General features: G+C 48.3%; 2 protein-coding genes across 3 annotated transcripts in view; one reads left to right on the forward strand and one right to left on the reverse strand.

The window, feature by feature from the left end:
- Positions 1-161: 161 nt before the first annotated feature.
- Positions 162-6,076, reverse strand: gtpbp4 (GTP binding protein 4). The gene is made up of 17 exons (XM_076044484.1): positions 5,921-6,076; positions 5,028-5,198; positions 4,844-4,947; positions 4,516-4,652; positions 4,329-4,429; positions 4,128-4,220; positions 3,845-4,036; positions 3,037-3,102; positions 2,856-2,945; positions 2,646-2,756; positions 2,469-2,546; positions 2,327-2,378; positions 2,150-2,250; positions 1,855-2,052; positions 1,549-1,614; positions 1,294-1,437; positions 162-803 (listed from the first exon to the last, which is right to left on the reverse strand). The coding sequence occupies exons 1-17, from the start codon at positions 5,966-5,968 to the stop codon at positions 651-653; spliced, it is 1,905 nt and encodes a 634-aa protein (XP_075900599.1). The 5' UTR covers positions 5,969-6,076; the 3' UTR covers positions 162-650.
- Positions 6,077-7,003: 927 nt separating this feature from the next.
- larp4b (La ribonucleoprotein 4B) overlaps positions 7,004-12,299 on the forward strand; it is a 29,069-nt gene continuing 23,773 nt past the window's right edge. The window contains exon 1 of one of the 2 annotated variants that reach the window (XM_076044480.1): positions 7,004-7,075. The gene's annotated coding sequence lies outside the window, so the exon portion shown is untranslated. Of the gene's footprint in view, positions 7,076-7,105; positions 8,230-12,299 lie in introns of those variants that run through there. The other variant, XM_076044479.1, reaches the window with a different exon arrangement.

A 12,299-nucleotide genomic window follows, 5' to 3' on the forward strand; every position in this document is an offset into this window, starting at 1 on the left:
ACAGTAAAATCCACACAGAAAGCGTAGAATCATATATATCTATATATATCTATATCTATATATCTAGAGAGAGAGAGAGAGAAACTGGGGAGATTGAAAAGGGGACGACTCACTGCAGCACCAATCTTTGAATCTAAATGAGAAGAGCCAGACAACAGCAGTTGGCTTATAAGATGTTTATTGAGCTGATGGTTCTCCACACAATACATCACCCACACCTCCTGGAAGGTAACAAGCAGGCAAAACAACTAAAACCTCAGATCTCGGGGGGGAGGGGGGGGGGGCCTCCGGCCGGCTGATGATTCCGGCTTCCCCACACAGAGACTCTGAGCCGGAACCGTCGTGATGCAACAAACACGAAACCGACGGAAACTCCTCTGCTGTTACTGAATATTCTGGTTAAAATGTGACGTCAGCTGCACAGAGAACCAGCAGCTTTGCGTGAAGAGTCTTCCCTGTGGGCGGAGTTGGCTTTTATTTGAAATTGCAGACAGGAAATAGAAAAAAGGTCCATAACTGGGCTTAGCAGGGACACGGAACTCCCGCTGCCGTCGCTGCAGCTGAGGGGCGGAGCAGTCGGGACTGAACGCGTGGACGCAGGAGGTGCTTTCTCCAAAACGTGGGCAGGAAGCAGCTGCGGTGGCCTGTGTTTATCTGCGGTCGTTGGTGCCCGACGTCCTCTTGCCGGCCAGCAGGTGTTTGGGCTTGAGGTCGAACACGTGTCGGTCCGCCTCTCCCTTTTTGCCCTGGCGGTTCATGTCCCTCTGGGACTTCTTCATCATCTTCTTCGCCTTTTTCACCATCTGGCGCAAGAAAAACACACGGAACCCGCTTCAGCTTCCGGCACCAAAAACAGCTTCTGGACCCTTTTTTTTTTTTTGTTGGTTCAAGTCAGTTTAGCCAGGAACACAAATAGCAATAATAATGATAATGATGATGATTATTATTGAAATGACTAAGTCAGTCACTTCATAACTGAATGACTAAATCAGACATGGGCAAACTATGGCCCAGGGGCCATATGTGGCCCGTTCATCTTTTTGATCCGGCCCACTGAACTTGAAGAAATTTATATTAGAGTTGTTCAAAGACACATTTTGTTGTAACAATTTGCTCATTTTTTTTTCAATGTACATGAAAACACCAATTTGAAAAATGCAACATAAAGAAATACCGTAAAAATTATTTGATACTACATAATCATTAATATTAAATTAAACATGGAAACAATATAATTGACAATATTAATAATGTGGAAGTGAGGTGATTGCAGTAGCTGCTGGTGTCACACACCTTGGTGTCCCGCATGCCCGACTGGTCCCGCGGTGGACGGGAGGCGCTCTGGCTGCGCACCTTGGATGTGGGCGGAGCCGAAGCTTCACGCTTGCGTTTCCTGGTGACGCTTCGGGAGCGACGGGCCTGCTGGGCATAGTGACTCTGCAAACGCAGGGGAACCGATAGAAACATGGTGGATTCTTATGCTCAAAAGAAAAAGTAGGATATATATAAATAAAAAAAACTACTGAAAGGCATCAGGTGGTCTCATACGTCATCCTTGTTGTCCATCTCCAGACCAAGATCCCCCATCTGCTTCTCCAGCTCCTTCCTCTCCACCTGCACACAGACACACAGTTTGCTTGTAAAGAAGTCACCAACAAAAAACAAGACAAACATCAACAAAGAAATAAATGCAATAAAAATAGATTCTTCTGTTGGCTGCTTTTTGTATAAAATAGCCAATAATTGGACAATAAAACGCTGGCAGCAAAGGTTCAAAAGCTCCTCTGAAAGCAAATCTTCTCAAGGTTGGGGGTTCTCCAGGTGAGGCTTCAGGTTTGACTTTCTTCTCCTTACCTTCTTGGCAGTCCTGGGCATGCGTGGACCGGTGATGTCCTTCTCTCTGGACTGGGCCACCAGCTGCTGCTTCTTGCCGCGGATCTGTTTGGCCAGGCTGCGGATCTCCTGCATCTCCTCGTCCTCGCTCTCCTCGTCCGAGTCGTACTCGCCCGCTCGCTCCTTCAGGTCCTCCTCCCTCTCCAGCTCGTGCAGTTTCTGTGTCAAGAGAAGCCCAGCGGGGTCAAGTCCCTTGCTCGCCCGGTGCCGGGGGCTGCGGTGTGTGTTGGGACCACGGCGCCGAGGCTGCACTCACCTTCATGATGTCGGGGTCGATGTAGTCGGCGATGTTGTGTCCCTCCCACACCTCTGGGATCTTGTCTTGCTTCTCGTCCTCGTTCATCAGGTCCCAGTATTCTGAAAAGGGACAGTGGGCTGGTTAGCAGGGAGCTCCAGAGCAGCTTGGTGGAGCTCCAGCGAGACGGCAGCTTACTCTGCAGGTCCAAGATGTAGTCGTCACCCAGCTCCATCTCCAGGTCCTTCTCCTGAAAATCCAGAGAAAGTGTTTTGTTTTTTCACCTTTTCTAAGGAGAATGTTTTGAAATTAGAAGCCCTCCTTATCCAATCAGCCGCACCAGTTTGCGTTTGGGGGTGTCGACCTCCATGGCCCTCCTGCGGGTGAGGGCGCCGTCAGGGATGAACGGAGGCCTCTCCTGCAGACAGGAGGAGATGTTTAAAGTCGGTCCCTTCACCAGTGGACACACCGAAGGCTGCGGGACAACACGGGGCTGCTGTAAGCAGCGATGCTTTACCTTCTGGTCCCTCTTGGTGGGCATGGCCAGGTGGAGCCGGTTCAGGACGTCATGCACCTTCTTGCCCTTCATCTTGGTCTCGACACGGGCTGCCAGGAGGCGGTCGCAGGCCTGGGGAGGGCAACGCCGTCAACCAGCAGACTCGGGAGAAACAAACTGACCGAGTGATCGCGCGGCTGCTCCGATGCGGGCGTCTGCCCGACGTCTCACCTCGTTTTTGACCTGCGTGACTCCCTCCTCGGTCAGCGTGCTCGTCTCAATCACGCTAATCCCCTCGGCCGACAGCTGCGCAAAGACCTTCTGTGGGTCGGAGGCGACAGAGCATCGAGTCAGGGTGAGAAAAACGCTCCCGAGTTTCGCCCGGATACATTCTGGAGTGGTGATGAGTCACCTGATCCTCCTCAGACAGCTCGCTGATCTTCTTCACGTCACATTTGTTGGCCACGATGATCAGAGGCTGCGGGAAACAAAAGGCTGGCGTGACTTTAACGTTTGGGATTGTTTGTTTCTCCCCCAAGGTCGACCCGCAGCTTCGGTCGGCCGTTCGTTCTTCTACGAGCAAGTTTGATTTGCCGCCAACACCTCAGGCACACTGCACATTTGCACAGTGACATTTGAAGATGTTAATATTCTGTTTTGCAGTCCTTTTAGCTCACTTGTGTACAGAACTCCAAATTTCTTTCTGTATAAAGTATTAAAGTAGAAGGGTTAAGTTGGGGCAACTGGACTTGTTCTTGCGATCTTGGAGATGTTTCGCCTCTCATCCGAGAGGCTTCTTCAGATCTTCAGGATGGCAAGAACAAGTCCAGTTGCCCCAACTTAACCCTCCTACTGTAAGATGACCTGGATGACTGAGAACCTTCACAGACGTATATAGTATTACTGTCTTTCCCTTAGCTCTTCTTATCTTCTTTATATGCGGCCATTTACTCCTCTGTTATCCACAATTTCTCCCAAGGGGAATCAGTAAAAGCTCATCTTAACATTCCTGCATTCTGGCAACTGGTTGGTGATGTTCAGAACTGAGAGGTGCTTCTCTCTTGCCGTGTCCAGAGCAGACAGACTGGAGTAGACAGTCAGAAGATGAAGAACTGCTAACGAGCAGCTTTTGGCGGAAAAGAAACTCGCAAGCCTGCAAATAATCCGCAAACCCTGCGGACTCCTGTGCAACCCCACCGCTTCTCCTCCAGGTTACGCACCTTGTTGGCGAACAGCGGGCGGATGTTGTTGAAGAGCTCCAGCTGCTGCTGCAGCGTGTGGCCGCACTGCTCCGACACGTCCATCACGTAGAGGATGGCCGACCTCAGGTGAGCCAGAGCCGTGATGGCCTGCATCTCGATGGTGTTCCTCTCCTCCAGGGGGTGGTCCAGGATGCCGGGGGTGTCCACCACCTGCAGGAAGACAGCGAATGGAGGAGTTGCCAAAAACAAACTGCTTGGTGGAAATTAGCCAAAAGTCTGACGGAGCGTTGAGGATCCCTACCTGCCAGCGCAGGTATCTGTAGTCCATGTGACCCACAAACAGGGATTTGGTGGTGAAGGCGTAGGGCTGGACGTCCACGTCGGCTCTGGTCACCTGACACGGACAACAGGGAGGATTTTTTTTTTCTCCCCCACAATAAAACACGCAATGATCTCAGCTAACAGGCAGCCACAGTAGCAGCGCGGAGACACGTCACCGTACCTTGTTGATGAAACTGGACTTTCCCACGTTGGGGTAACCGCACAGGAGCAGGGTCCTGGTGTTGGGGTCGATGGAGGGCAGACGAGACAGATGCTGACGCACTGGTGGAGGAAGATTGACAGGGAACAGTGAACGCGTGCCGACGAGTGAGAGAGTGAGAGATTGAGGGTGGACTAGCGGGCACTACCTTGCTCCAGATACTCCAGGCTGGACTTCTGACGCTTCAGGATGGTGCACATCCGACCCAGAGCGGCTCTCTTCAGCTGTTTGCAGCGATACAGAGAATCGCCGTACTTCATCAGACGCACGTAGTCTTTGGCAACACTGAGGAGGAGGAGGAAGGAGGGACAAAAGGCATTGGTCTTCTTCAGCGTCCACCATAGTAAGCAAATTGAGGGAAAAAAAATCAAGTCTGTTCAAACGCGACAGTGCAACTAAACTTTTCTGCGGTTGTATTGTGACACGTTTGTTTGTTTTAGGATTTGTGCGGGTCTCAAAAATTTGCTTCAACATACTTGTCAATCAAATTCTTGGCGATGTTAATTTGTCCCAGGGCCAACTTGTAATGGTCTTTGTCGTACAAGACGTTCATCAGGTCGGCATAGAACGGGTGGATGTCCTGCAAAAACAGATAAAACACTTTGAGAATCAGACAAAAGTCCAAATTCACTCAACAGGAGACTTTTCGCGGTGACTTACATCAAGCTTTGGGAAGTCGGTGAGAATCTGAGTGAGGCGGTCGTGGTAGTTCTGCTGCGTGAACTTCACCTTGCGCATGTAAAAATGTCGGATGCGGTGAATCTGGTAATGTTTGTGGACGACTGTGGGCGTCTTCCTTTGTGTTTTGGATAAGGTGATGTCAATGAAATCCTGCAGTGAGTGGGCGAAGGCGGCAAAGAGACAGTTGTTTTCAAAATGAATGAGTCAACAGAAGAAATGATCACAACATTGACAATACATAGGACTTTCCAGACAAAAGGCTCCTTTAAAATTGTTATATTGTATACAAGCATACATGTTAATGCAATACTGCATGCCACAAAATACCATTAAGACACTAAAACATGTGATGTATTGTGTTGCAGGCCAGTAAGATGTGTTCAAATTCAATGATCCCAGATTATTAAAGCAAAATCACAGATGTTTTTTTTATTATTATTTTTCATGTTAACATCATTTGTCTGCTAAAACAAAGGCAATTAAAAATGAAGAGTACAGACTTCCAGTCCTTAACTTAAACGTCTCCATGCCAAATCGGCGCAGTCTAATTAGCATCTCTCAACCGAGAGAACTTGTGGGATCGACGATAATCAATTGAGCTCTGGTGTGAGCCACTGGACACACAAGTAAGAAGGATTACACCGCGTTTTAAATTATGTTTAATGCTGCATGATTCCGTTTCTTATTAAAGATGACTGGACGGCTGTCAGTGAATCCGACTGTCGGTCCCTTTACGCGGTCCAGCACGTGTTTTCCTTCCCGACAGAGTTCCACCATGTCTCGTGGTACTTTCTCACTGTGTCTCAAGCTCAGCAACAAGACGAAAAACACGACTTTAGTTTACAACGCCAGAGGTATAGAATAAAACTTACCTTGGCGGTGGGAACCACCATAATCTTCTTAAAATTATAAAGTGCCATTTTGTCGACACGTTGTAGTCAGACGACGGCACGGGGGTAAGGGAAGCTACAGTTTCCGCCTGGACCGGAAGTGGCGTTGAAAACTGCGGAATCCCTTCTTTTTCGTTGCAGTGCCACCTTAAGTTGGAGTCGGCACATTACAGTAGACAGAAAAGCAATGTTTTCCTACGATTTGTGAACTCGTTCGTACGTACGGAAGCGCATCGCTGCCAAACTCAAGACAGTTAGCTTGATTTCTTTTTTTTTTCTTTACATTATAACGTGAAACTATCATGTTATTCTGTGTTAGTTTCACGTTAAAATGTGAAAATTATCATGTAAAAATGTGAAACTATCACGTTATTTGGTGTTAATTTTCGCGTAAAAACGTCCGTTGTAACGTACAAATTATCAAGTTAAAAATATCAAAGTCTCACGTTATTTCATGATAATTTTCCCTTCATACGTGAAACTACCATGAAATAACGTGATACTGAGCCCTGTTTTTTTCTAGTGTGGTAACAATGTGCTTCCGTAAACTCGTGATAGTCAGACCACCACAATTCAATAGTTGACCTAAATAAACAAACAAATAAATAAATAAGTATCCAAAAACTTTAAACCGACTCAGTTTTAAAGCATAGTGGATGATAAAATCTTAATAAATCTGAATATTTTTACGGGAGAATGTGAAGCTTAGGTATACACATTTCGTGCATCTTTCACTTTTGACGTGACGCGATTAACTACTGAAATTTAAATTTACTGAATGTTACTATCAATGAACTTTACGTTTTAGTTAGTTAGTTTCATTGTAAACAGTGACAGCGTGAGGGGCGATTCCATCTGCCTTCGCAGCAGCAGCAGCATCCAAATTTGTTGTGATCGGCATCGATTAGGAGACAGCCAATCAGGACTCACTTCTATCGTGAGACCACACCCACTGTTGCCACTCACGAGTGGTTCCGCGTGCGACCACTGGCCGCTCGGACCAATCAGGACGCCCAGCTGTGAGAGCCAGGCAGAGGGAGGAGGGGCGGGAACTCGAGTTTCTGCGTGACAGCTCTGGGTTCGGTTGTGCGCCAAAGAGGGAAAGAAGCACGAAGACGTCCCACTCTGCACGCTAATGTATGTTCGAAACGTTTTCCCTGTTATGATCACGTCTTCCCCAACACGAAAATGTAGTGAAATACTTGGATGTCAGAGGGTGATAGTAACAATGCACTTTACGATTATCCAGAACGAATTTTCACTTTAAAGTTTTTCACTAAATGGATTTAAATAGTCTGACATTAGAACATGTAGATACAGTCCTATGATATGTGAAAGCAGTATTTCTAAGACATTATATAAGATACGTAATTGCTTCTTGGTCACCTAATAATGTAGTGTTGCATCGTAATGATAACATCTCAGTTTTTTGCGTTTAAGACATGTCTGCCTTTTTTTAAATCCACGGTTTCACTGTTGTGCCAACGTCAGAATTTAAAGAACATTGTCACGCAAAGAATGTTGGAAAAATATTGGAACGTAACTGAAACACATTTTAGATCAAAAGCAACCAATGTGCAAAAATCTTCGAGCGCAACGGTTGATCGGAAAGGACATGAAGAAAATGATTCGGCTTTTGGTACGGCTCCCCCCAGCTTGACCTGTTGACGATCTTTGTGCTGCACACGAAAGGGAAAGGAAACGGCGACTGACTTCTCTATTCCAAATCCCTCTTCTATCTCATCTTTAGCCCGAACGAGTGTTTGATCGATTGGAAGCCTGGAGACAACTAACCGTCTGCCCGTTTGGTTCTTTAGGGTTTCTTGGGTGTTTTCCGACCCCTCATTCCCACCGAGTCCGTTGTTGACCGTGAGGAATTTGCTTCGTGTTGAAATACTAGGCGCCAGATTTACCGACCCCGGCTGCACAAAGTTGATAGGCGAGCTAGCTAGCGGACGAGCTAACTCCCAGCTAGCCCTCTCGCTAACTAGCTTGCAGTGCTGCTCGGAGGAGAAGCCCAGTTTCACTGGCAGCTTTGTTCGTAGCGACGTTTCGTCATTTCGCGGCACCCGGGCGTTGGACCTTTTTTCGGAAATTTGTGGATTATCACCGAGCTGAGTTCCACAGCGCTCGGAGGACTGTTTCCAGCTAGCGTGCTCGATAGCCTGTTAGCTAATACCCTGCGTATTTAACCCTGGAAGCCAACTCACTGGAGGCCTCACTCCGCTAGCGCCGTCCCCTAGCCCCTGTCACCCAGACTATTGGAGTTGACCCGCAGTGTGAGCTGACAGGTGAGTAACCAGCTCTGTAAAGTTTGTGTCGGTCCGAGCAAACGCATGGCCACTGAACGCACGGGCTCAAGCTGTCACGGCGGCGCTTTGAAGAGTGCGACGAAGTTAGCCCCGCTTGGCTAACCGTGTTAGCCTGATTCAAAAACGACGGAGAGGGAAGGGGGGAGGGGCTGGGGAATCCGCGAAATCACACCGGAGGTCGCCATCTTTCACTGGACTGGTCTCTCGGAGAAGGAGAACTAGACGTGACACTTTTAGAACTAGTTTTGGATCGGTACACCGCACCCGCAGAAACGCAACATTCGTCGCGGTCCAACCCCAAAACTCGGGCCGGCCGGCCGGTACGTCACAGCCGAGCGTCGCTTGCCCGCTGTCGCCGTTGCCGGGCCAGGCCCCCCCTGGCATGGGCAGGGGCATGGCATGCGAGCTGCGGTCTTTGCCGGTGGTGTCACCCTCCAGATACGCCTGCATTGCGTCTCTAGTGCTAGTTGCAGTGTTTGACCCGGTGAGGTGTCCGGCTAACGCCGCCTGAAAGTGCGAGCTCATGTACCGGAGCTGCAAAGACACCTGCTGACGTGCTGTGTGCGGGCAGGGTGATTCAGCCGCCGCCGGCTGAGAACGAACTCGGTGCCCGTCCACCTCTTATGTTTGTGATTTTAATTTGGGAGTAGCGTGTGGACTGTAAATCATCTGCGGTGATTGTGCGGGCTGTTGGGAGAAGGAGGGGGAGGAGGAGGAGGTGGAGGAGGAGGACGACGACAACGACAACGACGACGACGACAGGGCGAAGCCTGTGTTTTGGTCCAGGCCTCGTCGTCTAGACGCTGTGATGATGTGACTCAGTGTCTCTTTAGAGGAGATGGCATGCACCGTGAAACGGAGCAGCCTCTCTCTCTCTGGGACGCTCTGTGCCCCGGCCAGATGACGGTAACCTGGTCGCAGGTTCAGCATCTGCCCCCAGAAATACCAAGGCCTGCTCTTTTAAACTCTTGTTTTGCCTGCTTTAACTCGGAGTTATTCTGCAAGCTTCTTGGTGATGGTGTAGCTGCTTCCTGGAGATGGTTTGGTGACCTAATGTAAAGTTGGCCAGATCTCAGTCTCAAGGGACTAAAGTCATTCATCAAGTGTCAAATGAGTTATTGATTGATTTTGTATCAGTAGAAACGGGAATAGTCACTCGTGTGTAGGCTCATCATACATCACTTTACAAGCTCCTCCCAAACGCTTCAAGTCACCCCACCCACTCAAAAAAAAAAAAAAAAACATAGAAGAAGCATTTGCCAAACAATACAAGGTTTTGTGCTACACTCTCTGCAACTCCAGCAACTAGTAAACACATTTCGGTTTCATCTAATTGTTCATGGTCTGTGTCCTTATTGCAGTCAGATGCTGCTTCACCACTTACTGCAACGTTTGGGGCTGCAGTTGTCTGCATTAAGATCCCAGACCTGTCCGATCTTGGCGCTCAGTGCTTTGCATAAACGTGGTATCACTGCCTCGTCATGGGATCCAAAATGTTTTGTTTTGAATGGACCATGTTTTCTGATGGAAGACTGTGACTTCATCTCTCAGGGACATCCAGGTTTTCTTATTTTTCTCCTTTTAATCGATGACTTTTCTAGCTGGTAGTTGGAGAATCCCCCCCCCCCCGTCTGTCACTCTTTTTCTCCTTCTTCCTCTTCTTCTGCCCCTCCTGTTCAGCTCTTTGCGTACGTACATGGACGCTCGCCTAAATTCATTCCTGTCGCTTTTTGCTGCAGACCGATTTCACTGTTGCTCAGTCGATTCACGCTTTTGAATGTCAAAACTATTCAGATTGTAAATTACTTATGTTCATATAAAAGCAGTTCTTGTGATATTTTTTTTAATCACTATATTAGTGGATATTATGCTCAATTTTCATCATGGCAGTCACATTTTTAAAGGGAATCAAACTGTGAAACTAAACAATTAAATGTATTCTGCAGGAAAAAAACAATGAATGGAACAATTTTAATCAGCGTACAGGCTCGAGTCATTTAGACAGTGCAGCATTGATTTGGTCAGTTAAGGCTTGGCTGCATTGGTGTCAATGAAATTAACAGCAGGTGTACTAGAGGGCCAACAATGTGGTGACCTCGGATAGAAATACTTTTACAGTTGAGGCCACTGACATTTTTCCCAAATTTTCTGACTGTTTTTCACCGCTTTACCATTTGGCTTGGGTCAGTGTCCCTAGAGGTAGTGTGAGGCCTACCAGGACGTGGCAGAGGCCAAACAGGCACTGCAACCCCTCCAGGAGGTCACGTCATGCCATTACTAGAAGGTTTGCTTTGACTCCCAGCAGAGTCTAAAGAGCATGAAGGGGAGGGATTCCAGGAGCTGCACTTTTCAGTCTGTGAAGGTTCTCTGTGGTCCAGGTCATCCTAGGCTTGAAGGTTAAGTTAAGGCCACTGGACTGGTTTTTGGTATCTTGAAGACTGTTTGCCTCATCCGAAAGCCTTTTTCAGCTCTGAGCGAATTGGATGGAGAGTCCAATGTATTAAACCACCGCTTTGGTGTTGACTTACACTAGTAGAGCTGAGCAGGCTCCCTGTGGAAGGTCCTTAGCCCATCAGAAGAACTCATATCTGCTCCTTTGTACAAGGAGGGTCACGGCACAGATGCTTTTCTCAGGTGAGCGCAGGTTGAGACAGAGGTGAAGTCTGGGAAAACTGTGGATTACTTTTTGTAGCATGTAACGATGGTCAACATAATCAGGTGGGTCCTTTGAGGTGTCAGGTGACAACGTGCATGGAGAAACGCGGACGTCTGCTTTGGCATCCTAAGTGGCATTTGGATAAAATTCTCGGACCTATTGTTGTCAGACCATACGGTGGTGCAGCAGGTCCTGTGTTCCTCCTGGTGCACGGCTTGACATCCTCAGGGTGTGAAGGCGGTTCAGTAAATTTGCTAAAACTCCACTTGGCAACTCATGATGTTGAAACATGATATGTTTCGTTCAGCAAATTGAAGGTAGTCTTAAATCCCGGTTTTCTTGATCCACTATTGATTGGTATTGTTAAACCAGCACTGATTAAATCAGAAAAGTTGGGCCTGATTGTGTCCCCCCCCCCCCCCTCACCCCACCCTGTCATGCAGTCACAGAAGGTAAAGTTCCGCAGCGGACGGCTTTTCACCGTGTGATACGGCGCAACAGCCGCTCTGATAGCTGGTAATAATTGATGGAGACTCATGAATGACTCAACACACACACACTTGTAATGGAGTGTATGGGAATTGGCATGTGTGCCAAAGGTCAGCAGCCTCGTGGCCATGCAACACTGTTTCTGCTTTGTACGCAAACGCACAGAGAAGTCGATCGTAAAGCAGCGACAATCCGTCACAACAAACCAACACGCCGGGAGACAACGGGAGGCCTTTCCAGCGTGTCTGGACTCTGCAGTATCCTCCTCCTGTTTAACCCTATGTTAATGTATAATGCAGTCCCTTGCTGCTTTTAAAACCCCCGCAAAGTCATGTGGTTGCAGCCAGCAGTGATTGTTACCAGTCACCCGGAGTCCATGCTTCGTTTGCTGTGTCATTTAAAGATGGCTGGACAGATACAGAGAGACAGAGAGTTTCCAAGTTTGACGGGACCCAACACTTAAAGTGGCTTCTAATGTTGTGAGACGCACAGCGGCACCGTTTAGCACTCGGCTGTCGTACTGCGTATCAAGTTTCTCCACCGACTCGACCCTCTAACGTGTCAATTGCTAGTTGTGAAGGTCCAACTCTCTGACACCAGCAGGTATTCCACATTGTCTTCTTGTGAGTGTGATGAGATTTTTGAAGGTGCTGTCACGCTTGAACCAATTGGTTTCACTAGATTAATTTGGACGTAAGTGAACACGATGGCCCCGACACAACCGAGCCGAGACCTCCTTGAAGAGGTGCTCTCTGCTTGACCCTGTTGGAACCCCGTGGCTGTGGGTCTGCTGTGAGAACTGAGGCGGCCCGGTAGAACACGCAGCCTCCACGTGTCGTGCCCGGAAACGGGAGAGACGACCTGGTCAGACGGGCCCGTTGTGGTGGTCGTCACTGTTGAGCAG

Source organism: Nelusetta ayraudi, unplaced genomic scaffold (assembly GCF_046127955.1).
Source record: "Nelusetta ayraudi isolate G7.1 ecotype Tasmania unplaced genomic scaffold, CSIRO-AGI_Nayr_v1 ptg000081l, whole genome shotgun sequence".
NCBI lineage: Eukaryota > Metazoa > Chordata > Actinopteri > Tetraodontiformes > Monacanthidae > Nelusetta > Nelusetta ayraudi.

What these genes read in the sequence shown, in the direction of transcription:
- gtpbp4 (XM_076044484.1), bottom strand. Translation starts at nt 5,968, where the DNA reads ATGGCACTTTATAATTTTAAGAAGATTATGGTGGTTCCCACCGCCAAG. An exon ending in CCGACTTCCCAAAGCTTGAT is followed by an intron (nt 4,948 to 5,027) that starts GTAAGTCACCGC and finishes CTGTTTTTGCAG; the next exon opens with GACATCCACCCGTTCTATGC. An exon ending in CCACCAAGAGGGACCAGAAG is followed by an intron (nt 2,547 to 2,645) that starts GTAAAGCATCGC and finishes TCCTGTCTGCAG; the next exon opens with GAGAGGCCTCCGTTCATCCC.